This window comes from Saccostrea cucullata, unplaced genomic scaffold, assembly GCF_032062105.1.
Source record: "Saccostrea cucullata isolate Sc308-1 unplaced genomic scaffold, CSIRO_AGI_Scuc_v1 ctg3203, whole genome shotgun sequence".
Taxonomy (NCBI): Eukaryota; Metazoa; Mollusca; class Bivalvia; order Ostreida; family Ostreidae; genus Saccostrea; species Saccostrea cuccullata.
The window spans coordinates 51,768-62,500 of NW_026938546.1; the positions used below are offsets into that span (position 1 = coordinate 51,768).

Sequence of the window (10,733 nt, forward strand, 5' to 3'; positions counted from 1 at the left end):
AATTTGAATGTACTACTCATGTAACATTGGGCTTAATTTTTAGACACTGACAATCACTTTCTTTTGTTTTATTACACACTTAGTAATAAATAAAGGTTTTTTGCATATGCGATATGGCTGACGTCACAATAGCCGTATCAGCCCTGCAGGGCTGATATGGATTTGCGGGGCTGATAACCTATATCAAAAGGTTATATAAAGGTTAGTAAATTAAACCACAAAAACAGTACCGGTATGTGTGATCACACACAATTTTTGGTGGGCTCATATTCTCTTAATTTTAAATTTATGAAAATAAGGTTAATCTTTATTTACAAATACATGTAATAGATTGTTTTAAATTACGGATCGAGTGCATTGAAGTAGAAGTTGAAACAAATCCAAATCGTATGAGACAATAGATCATGTATATTTCTGTAAGAAGTCCATGCATGATTATATACTTATTTTCTCCTCAACTTAATGTGTTCTGTATTTTATTACTAAGTATGTAATAAATATAATAAAACATACCCTTTTCCACATCACATCCTGTATCAGCCCTCGGGCCTTCGGCCCTCTGGCTGATATTGGTGTCTCGGGCTGATACAGGATGTGATATGGAAAAGGGTATGTATTATTCTCTATGTAATACATACTTTTTATCTATATTCCACTTTTTTGTTGCTTTTTGAGGCTGATATAGACATAAATGTAAGGGTACTGGAATTCATTTTCTGACAATGCGTGTTATATTTTCCCTTTTTGGATTCTCTGTTATACCAGAAATGTAAACAAAGTATCGTATTGGAGGAAAATGCAGTAAAAGTGGCGGTGGAATTTAATGGTGTATACTTCATACAATTCTCATAGTAATAAGGGTTATATATACAAATGCCAATAACATTATATGAAATAAAGAACCCTAGGAATTAATTACTTTTTGAAAATGCTTTCCTATAACTTCGATCACTGCTTACTTGTATTGTTTATAAGATCTTTAGTTAAAGATGTATAATTGTTTTCAACTGTAAACCTTTACTAAGTATTATTTCTCCATATTTATTACTTAATGAAGAATTAACTAATATTTTCCAAACCTATTTCATTTTCCAAGATTAGGGTGGAAAAAAAATCAAAGAATTATCCACTTTTCTAAGCATGTAATATGATATTAAATCTCTTCCATATAAATAAAATGTTCATATTTGAGAAACTACTTCATTTGAACTTTCTGTATAATGTATCATTTTATTATTTTAGAGAATTGTTCATTTTGACTTTCACCTTCCCTCAACATGGACACTCTGGGATTCAGCAACTTGTGTAAAGTATTGCCGTGATCGGAGTGTCAGAAAGACAATAACCAGACAAGTTAAAAATGTTAAAAAGTCAAAACAAATATTCATTTTGTACATGATTTTCACTTTAAATCAATGTCTTTTCAGGAGATTGTTTTTCAAAAGATCTAGATCCTTCACTTAGCACTATTTCACTTTACCCTTCGCATCATGGACCTGAAAGGACTAATCACCCAGTGTAAAGTACGGCAGTGTTCAGAGTGTCAAAACAAAACCGAACACTACTGTAACACGTGTAAACATGACCTGTGTCTACAGTGTAAAGAGAGACATTTTATTGATCTGGATACCACATATCATAATGTTGTGGTTTACCGTGAGAAATATAAATTTGTCTTAAAACAAGAGATATGTGAAAGACATCCAGGCAGAATCTATGAAATGTTCTGTAATTCATGCCAATTGCCCGTATGTGACCATTGTACAGAACACAAGGAGAGTAAGCTATTCGCTGCTTGTTATCAAAGTACAGAACAAAAAGAACATAAAATACATGACATTAGAAAGGCATATTATACAAACCGTCAGCAAAACAGACAAATCATTTCTAGAATCAGAGGTGAGGATCTTTATACCAGTTGTCTTATCTTATCAGAAATCAGATATGATATAAAATTTTGTCATAAAGAAATCTTCAACTATCGAAAAGAAATAGCAGGAAAAGCCAAGAGACTTAAGGACCTTATAAACACTGTGATCTGTGAGATAAAAATCAGACATAAACGTAAGATTCTTAAATTAAAACAACAGGACAGAAAAATGAACAAGCACCTTGTCAAAATTGAAAACTATGAACAAAGATCTGAAGAGTCAGCAAACAGACCAATACAATTCCTTTCATTCCAAAAGAAACCCTTTATTTCGAGGAAAAGTAACACTTCAAATCTTTTGAAACATACCCTGCTCTCCCTTTCCAAGAAATTCAATAGGGAGGATGTGATTAAATTGCTGACTGAAATCCAAGTCACAGAGCAAGTAAGAAATAAAAGTCTAGTGAAACTGATGTCTCCACCCGTTTTACATACAACGATTACTGTGACGGGTATTAGTGATGTTAAGCATATTTGCCATGTGACATCAGACCGGATCTGGATCAGTGATTGGGAGAGCAATCTCATCCTGTCGAACAAAGAAGGTGACAAACTACATCATCTGACAGATGTAAGTAGTCACTATGGAGTGCACACGGTGAATGCCTCAGGTGATCTCATTTATATAGACAAGAACCATAACATTAACAAACTGTCTAATGATGACAGAAAAATATCTACACTAATAAAGAATACAAATCCATGGATACCACGCTGTGTCTACTGCTCCCCCTCTACTGGAGGCCTGCTGGTCGTAATGTACAATACTGATGACTACACAGCCAATGTTACCCGTTACAATAACACAGGACAACATTTAACGTCAATATCACACGACAGCACAGGTCAGGGACTGTATAGAGAACCTATCTACATCACAGAGAACCGCAATGGAGATGTTATTGTGTCTGACTGGAATCGTGGTGTAGTGGTGACAGATCAAAGAGGAAATCATCGCTTCTCATACAGGGGACCTCCATCAGAAACACGTATAAATATACGACCACGTGGAGTCTGTACGGACGCGTTATTACACATCCTCGTGTGTGATCTTAAAAGCCACTCAGTACATATGATTGACAAGGACGGGAAGTGTCTGTCACTGATACAGACACAACAGGAGATAAACAGACCACAGAGTCTGAGTTATGATGACAAAACTCACTGCTTCTGGGTTGGATCATGGAATAATAACAAAGTTTGTGTGTATAGATATATAAGCAGGCATGACTACACAGGAAGATAACGAAGAAGTACAATGGTCTAAGTTCAATTAATCAACACAGATTGAGGGTAAAATAGAACCAGAGAAAGGATGGGGTACTCTGAAAAGGGCTCAGTCTACCCTGTCACACATAGAAAACCCTTGTCTAGACTTGGTGAAGAAGAAATCCATAGACAGCTCGATTTGATATTCCATGACCAAATAATTTTTAATAAAAGAAAAAATTGGTGAGCATTCATCTAATGTTGTTTTTGCAAGCATCACCATTGAAATTGTTCATGGAATTTCCGATATGTTGTCTTCAAAAGAGATTGTTGAAACCCTTGTTTTGTCAATTAAGTAGACAGTAGTCTATTTTGTTTAATAAACTTGACACAAAAAACATGTTCTTGTGTCAACTTACTGAGTAGAGAAATGAAGTATATGGTGGCAATTAAGGTACATACATATAATGTTAAAGTGAAAAAGACATTTTTAAGTCATCAATTGCAATTTTACCCAGAACGTAGGTAGTTTGATATCACTGTACTTTTCTCTTAAAACATCTTAATATGAAAAATATTCATCAGAGAAAGTAAAGTCTTATTTGGAATTAAAAGGGATACCTAATAATTGAATACTGTCAATTCATTAATTTCCGTAGGGGTTTAATTTTCTTTCCATTGGAGGGATGAAGAGACCAATGAATTTATATGTCCACCACAAAATGTATATTTTCACATACATGACTACTTTTACAGTTCTTCATCCATGAAATTAATTCCACACGAACCCATAATATTTCATCAATCCACGAAGATTTGGGCCCTGAAAAATGTGTGATTTTACACTAAATACAAATTTGTAAAAACGGTGCTACAGATGCATACCAAAAGTGAAGATAATTTAATTTTATATTCCATTGAAAACATCATTTTGTAAAATATATAGAGAAAAAATAAAATTATCTTTCCTTTTGACACACATCTGTAGCATAAATTATCTATAAATGCAGAATGTAGCATGAATTATCTATTAATGCAGAATTAAATGCCATAGCAAGAGAATAGTTCTACATTTTATAACATGAGTTTAAAAAATTATGATAAATTATGTTTAATTAGAATACAAAATGATGCTTCCCAATAAGGGAAAAATTAGTTGCATAGCAAAGTCCTGGTATGACCAGCCCTTTTCCTGATTACCGTGATTTGAAAAAGAAAATCTTGCACAACCTGAGAATAAAATACTTTATAAACAAATCAATTTCCCTGTCGTTTTATGACAACGAAGAGTACAAGCTTCTCTTAACTGAACTCTTAACTGAACTATATAAAATTTGGATTTCAATTAATGGCAAATAAATGACTTCATTCTAATCAGTATTTTTCAAGAAACACTCATAAAAAAAACAGTCTTCTTTTCATAACACATATCATCAGAATTGTCAGTCATTAATAAATTCGAAATTTCGACTGATTTACTTGAATAATTCATTCATATTTAAATTATTCTTGTTCAGGTACCTGTATTATTGTTGCATACACTTAATCAGACAAAACTATAAATCTTCATCAGCATCATAATTTAATTGATGAGAAACATCTTCATGATTCAAGAAGTATTGTCTTCAGCAAAATCAGACCACTGGCAAGAATAATACAGGAAAATTCATATCAGGTAATCCTTCTATTAAGATGTTTCAATATACATTTTTGCAGATAAGAGGTTCAATACACATATAGCACTTTTAATTTGATGGCAATTCACTAGCAAGTTAAAAGAAACACCCAAGAGGTCACTATAGCAAGACAGATTAAATATTGAGGAGTCTTTGTAGAAACTCTCTCTCTACTGTTAAAGGCTTCTCTATGTTATCATAGTCACTGGAGCGAAACAGATTTAGATTTGAAAGTCCACAGTGGAGTGGCCATCTCCCTTTGTACCCTCTCTTCTCTGTATGTTAAAGCACAGATTAATATTTGAGTGAAACATGTGAATCTTTTTAAAGGTTTAGAAAATAAAATCACTGAATGTCAGTTTTCACAGATTGATAACTTTATACACAATCATGTAGCACTTATGTTTTATTGGCAGTTCATTGGCATGTTTTAAAATAACATTCAAAAACAGTCACTAGAACAAAACAAACTAAGAAATGAAGATCAATAGGAGGGCTAGACATCTCCCTGGGTATCCTCTCTGCTGTTTTGTGTAGCGCGGTCACTGGAGCGAGACAGATTTAGATTTGGAGGTCCACAGTGGAGTGGCCATCTCCCTGGGTACCCTCTCTACTGTGATGTGTTCCTCTGTGTTGTCTGTAGCCTTGTAATGCTGTAGTAATTCCTGTATGGCCAGCTCTTCTATCTGTTCAGAGAGAAAGGAAAAATCTTAACATAACTGCTGATTACAGTGTTAGCTTGTCTGACAATACAGTAACGGTAGCTTTGAAGTTACTTCATTCCAAGAGACACATTGTGTAGACTTCCTAGAGATTCTTTAGCCAAGAATTTAAAATCCAAAACATTGATATGATATTCTTTACCTGTATCAGCCCCAGTGGTTTACTGGTCACCTGAGTCAGACTCTCACATTTCTGTATCTCTTTACCTGTATCAGCCCCAGTGGTTTACTGGTCACCTGAGTCAGACTCTCACATTTCTGTATCTCTTTACCTGTATCAGCCCCAGTGGTTTGCTGGTCACCTGCGCGAGACTCTCTCGTTTCTGAATCTCGTCCTGGACAATGTCAGAGAAGCTGACCGAGGCCGCTGTGGGGGACTGGACGCTCGGGGCCCGGCTCCAGGGGTTGTCTACAGACTGGGGGCTGGTAGCAGGGGACTCATCCACTGACCTCTGACCGGGGGGCTTCTGTGGCCCTGAAGTCTGGGGGAGTCCCCAACTGCAAATACAGGAAATTCGAATATACATGTAACAAAGTCACTGGGATATATAAAATAACTTCAATATTTCTGTAATTAGTTATTCTGTATAAGGAATTAGTACAATTTGTATAGCTTGGGATTCAAGATATACCGGTATTCATTATATCCGTAAATTAAAAATATCCATGTTCATACTAAACGAGCTTTACTGTATAAATCTAACTGAGGTATTAATTCTAAACCAACAATAATACAGATATTTAAAAAAGTAAATTTTTTAATAGAAATAATATAATAATATTATGCATTTGATTTTGTTTTTTAAATGGAAAAATTCAGAATGGAAAATGAACCTGAGGACATGTTTGTGCGTTTTCTGGGGAGTAGTCATTGTAGCATGTTGTTTTGTCTGAGAGCTCTGGTTCCTGTCCTCTGTTATCAGATCTCTGAAGGAAGTCACTGTCTGACTCATACCTCCCCTGAAACCCATTAAAAATACATGTTTATATATCGCCTAGAATGGGTGTGACTTCATAATTTGTAATTAATATACATGTATATATTGCAAATGTCAAGAAGGAGTCTTAAAAATACTAAAATTTACACCAAGTCAAGTTCACAATTATATAAAAATTGCCTCCTCCTCAATAAACCCAGTTTTAAAGTGAACAATGAACTCTGTTGCTTTTATCAAAATCCACAAGAAAAGTTACTGTTAGTACCATGCTGATTTGGCTGTGGGTGTGTGTGGAGCCCCCTGGGGGACGGGGAGGGGCTGGGGCTCCTGACTTCCCTCCCTGATTTTATTCTGTGATTTCCTCTCCTGGTTCTGCTGTCTCTTCACATCTTTCCAAGAGAACTTCTTGTTTTTGAGCTGAACTCTGAAATAAAATTAAAACAACTCTGCAGTAGTGAACAAACCTTTGGTATTTCATCAAAAACCCTTTCTATATGTACCTTTGTATAATCACTCATAGAATTGAGTAAGTAACTTAACATACACAAAAAGCAAGGCATTCTTTTTTCTAATGCATGTAAATGTATAATGCAAACACAACAAGTAATGTTTTTTTATCAAAGTTGAATTTCTATTAAAAAATATATGCTCTCAAGGTGTATGAAAATTTGAAAGATATGCATTTGCTGTAAGTTTTCAATAATATACTGACTTTTGTTGCTGACTGGATTTTTCCTCTTCCATGATTTCTTTGAGACTAATTCCTGGGGGTGATGTAGCAAAGGATTTTTCTGAGAAACTCCCAGGGGAGACCAGTGGACTTTTTGGTGCAGCTGTCCAGGATCCATGATGTGACTCTAGCTGATGACTTTTTGTTGTAGGAATATTTATTGATTCTGAAGGTTTGCTTGTTAACTCCTAAATTGAAATAGTATACAGGTCATTTATTTCATTTATACTAAAGCTCTCACAATTCACATTTATCATTACATGTAATATAACTTCTTTCAAAAGCAATCAAATGTAGAAGATGGCAGAAAATTTTATAATAATGGTTCCCCTAGATAAAAATTTCAACATCTGTAATGTATTTCACTGCTGCATTTTGAAATCTGAATTACCCAAACTGTTCTTATCTATGAAAATGATTTATTACTTTTTCAACAAGGATTTAAGCATTTTGATTTTTTTCCTAAACACAGTGTACCTCACAGCATAATACTTATACTCTTCAGGTAGAATTATTGTTTTATTAGGCCTACCTTGACTTCACAGGGACTGACTGCCAGCTTTTGTTCCTCCTCCTCATCTGACACCAGACTTTTCTCAGAGCTGATGGAGATCTGTCTGTCTGTCCTTCTCTCTCTCCTGTCATCTGTTCGGCCATCTCTCCATCCTTCATCCTCCGACACACTTTTGACCCTGTTCCGTCTCTTTCTGGACTTTGATTTTCTCCCCGCGGAGTCCCCCGTCTGTGCCTCAGTGATCTGTGATGTGTCCTCCATCAGCTCCTCAAGGAAGGATTTAGAGGGACCGTCTAAAAATGGAGTGATGACACGTCTGCTCATAGATGGAACCTGTCAAAATGCATAAAAATTATAAAGTTGTCAACTTGTACTATATACTTTGTCACATTTCAAATATTTAAAAAGTGACAAAACCAAAGTAGTGTTTTCTTCTTAGACTATCGTTACTCACAAAATGAGCTGCTAATCTATACATTCTGCTTAATTAGACCTTGAAATTCAATCAACAACTCAACATTAAAAAGTTGCTCCCAGGACAAACCCAGCAATATGGCCTTTGAGTGTGGGGTTATATTCTATTACTATATGCATGTAACATCACAATTCAATTCTTAACACTGCAAGCTTTTTCTGTTGTCCTGTACCTTGTCATGGTAATATCTTGTAAGTTCAGCCATTACTTCATCACTGATCATGTCTAAGTACCTACAGAAAAAATACACACAATTGTACATGTAATGAGACATCATACTTATTTCCTTACAACATTCTTAAGTTTTTTTTTTATTTCTAAACCTAGTTTTAAATTGAATTGTCATATCTGTGACCGTTCATTTCTTAGACTATCATTTTGTGGTCAAACAAAAATAATAATTCAAATTAAATTTCAGTTCACTTCCTTTGGAATCTTACTGAATTAAAAAATACACGTATTTATAATGCAAAACTCATATTAATAGTACATGTATTTGTACAGTTAACTGTAGTGAGAGACAAACCCACCTTCCCTCTAGTATGGCGGGTAGGTTGATTAGAATGTACTGTTGACACACAGCCTTAAGTTGTTCAGCATTGTACACAGTGGAGAACTCCAACATCTCACCTACATTCTTCATTGTCACTGAATAAAAAGTTAATATTGTCAATTATATTAATATGTTAAAACTTCTTTGTTTAAACTACCATATGATCCCTATTAACTGCCCCAGGGGCTTAGAAAATTGCGAAAAGGGGGTGGTTATTTTAATATTCTCTTCCTAAAATTTAATGTCATATTTTAATTTCAAAAAATCTTTTGAAAAAAAAAATTTAATTCAATGAAACACTATACATATATCACATGGCTTCGAGGGTGACATACCAGAATATTTGCCCCGAGGTGACAGGAAAGCCCTGGAGTGTTATGTCACCCGATGCCGAAGGCAGAGGATGACATAACACTCCAGGGCTTTCCTGTCACTGAGGGGCAAATATTCTGGTATAATCGCCCGAGAAGCCATGTGGTATATGTTATATGACATTTTTAAAATTACAAAAAAAAATTAAATCATTTAAAATCGTTGAAATTTTCACAAATAATCCAGAAATGCTTTCATGACGTTAAGAATAAGGCTCCGTTGTTTACATTTGCTTAGCAACCGACGTCATAACATCTCGAACCCGAGCAAAAATGCGGTAAAAACACGCAAACGTGATCGAAATAGTGACATAACTGTTTCCGGCAAGGGTTGACATAACTGTTTCCGGCCGGACATAACTGTTTCCGGTGTGACTCGGCATTTTTCAGGGTTTATAGCGAAACTTATTACAATTGTGATATAATAGGAAAACTTATTCAAAAATGTTATATAAAAATATGTCCAACTTTACTTTAACACTCTTCCCCGCAGTCACACATTTTAACGCATATACCATTTCCTTTTTCTAACGCAAAATCAGGCATTTACCGTTTCCCCGCAATCACGCATTTTCACTCACTTTAAAAAGTTCATTTAATCTTCAATTTATTGCCAAATTCCAACTATTTTATACTTGCTTGATCCTCATAAAATAAAAAGTTATTTTCTAATTAAAATATTATTTCAGAATATTATTTACGCTAAACTTTAGAATTTTGTACCCTGCTATAAAGTGCTTGCGGGGAAATGGTAAAGAAATATTTCTATGACGCGAGGATTCATTGTATGTTGCTTAGCAATTCTGTAAGTTGTAAAGAGTTAAGTGAAGATAATCCATCCAAATTATACTAAATGATTCATTTTCCACAAAGAAATTAGATAATAGAAAGTTTAATTTTCATTTTCTTCAAATCTTGGCAGTTTTTTGATATGATTCTAGATGATTTTAATCACTGTACAGGGGGCCCTTATTTACTGACAATTAAAAATGACCTAGAGGGGCGCTTATAGGGGCAGGGGCGGTTAATAGGGATAATATGGTATTTTGATTAAGAACTTACCCAGCACACTCAGTGTAACCTCACAAATCTGGACAAGTCTGGTCACCAATAGCTGATCAGCCATCACTAAGACGTTACAGATCAACTCTAAATTCTCACTGCCTGTAAAACATAGAAATAACTCTCTGTAAATCATAGAAATAACTGTCTGTAAAATATAGAAATAAAAGTCATCACAAGGACATTACAGATCATCTCTAAATTCTCACTGCCTGTAAAACATAAAGATAAACTAGAGCCGAGCTCGTTGCAAAGCAACGAGTAGGTCTTCCGTCCGGTTTTGACTAGAAGTGCCGGAAGTGACGTGAACAAAAGAAAGCAATGAGCTAAGTAGTCTCTAGTGACTTTATAATTTCAATTTTGCATTAAAACCTTCAAAATAAGCTATTTTTGGCTACTTCCGGTTTGACCGGAAGTGACGTCGACGGACAGAAAGTTAAGATTTAAGCTTCCAGTGACATATGTTGCCCATAAACCTGTCAAGAACAGCAAAAATATGCAATATTTGACTACTTCCGGTTTGACCGGAAGTGACGTCGCCGGACGTATTTTG

General features: G+C 34.9%; 3 protein-coding genes across 4 annotated transcripts in view; 2 read left to right on the forward strand and 1 right to left on the reverse strand.

The window, feature by feature from the left end:
• The first annotated feature begins 1,490 nt into the window (after positions 1-1,490).
• On the forward strand, positions 1,491-2,496 carry LOC134250594 (probable RING finger protein 207 homolog). Its single transcript, XM_062732955.1, has 2 exons — positions 1,491-2,315; positions 2,422-2,496. Exons 1-2 carry the CDS (start codon positions 1,491-1,493, stop codon positions 2,494-2,496), a joined length of 900 nt encoding a protein of 299 aa, XP_062588939.1.
• A 186-nt stretch (positions 2,497-2,682) lies between these two features.
• Positions 2,683-3,321, forward strand: LOC134250597 (uncharacterized). The gene has a single exon (XM_062732960.1). It carries the CDS (start codon positions 2,688-2,690, stop codon positions 3,174-3,176), a length of 489 nt encoding a protein of 162 aa, XP_062588944.1. The 5' UTR covers positions 2,683-2,687; the 3' UTR covers positions 3,177-3,321.
• A 1,847-nt stretch (positions 3,322-5,168) lies between these two features.
• Positions 5,169-10,733, reverse strand: part of LOC134250595 (inhibitor of Bruton tyrosine kinase-like) — an 18,231-nt gene continuing 12,666 nt past the window's right edge. The window contains exons 18-27 of one of the 2 annotated variants that reach the window (XM_062732958.1): positions 10,181-10,282; positions 8,725-8,842; positions 8,367-8,427; positions 7,738-8,052; positions 7,188-7,393; positions 6,741-6,899; positions 6,372-6,497; positions 5,840-6,035; positions 5,680-5,709; positions 5,169-5,501 (exon numbers count right to left, since the gene is read on the reverse strand). In XM_062732958.1, coding sequence (XP_062588942.1) covers positions 5,358-5,501; positions 5,680-5,709; positions 5,840-6,035; positions 6,372-6,497; positions 6,741-6,899; positions 7,188-7,393; positions 7,738-8,052; positions 8,367-8,427; positions 8,725-8,842; positions 10,181-10,282 — 1,457 coding nt within the window. In that variant the 3' untranslated portion in view covers positions 5,169-5,357. Of the gene's footprint in view, positions 5,502-5,679; positions 5,710-5,809; positions 6,036-6,371; positions 6,498-6,740; positions 6,900-7,187; positions 7,394-7,737; positions 8,053-8,366; positions 8,428-8,724; positions 8,843-10,180; positions 10,283-10,733 lie in introns of both variants that reach the window. The other variant, XM_062732957.1, reaches the window with a different exon arrangement.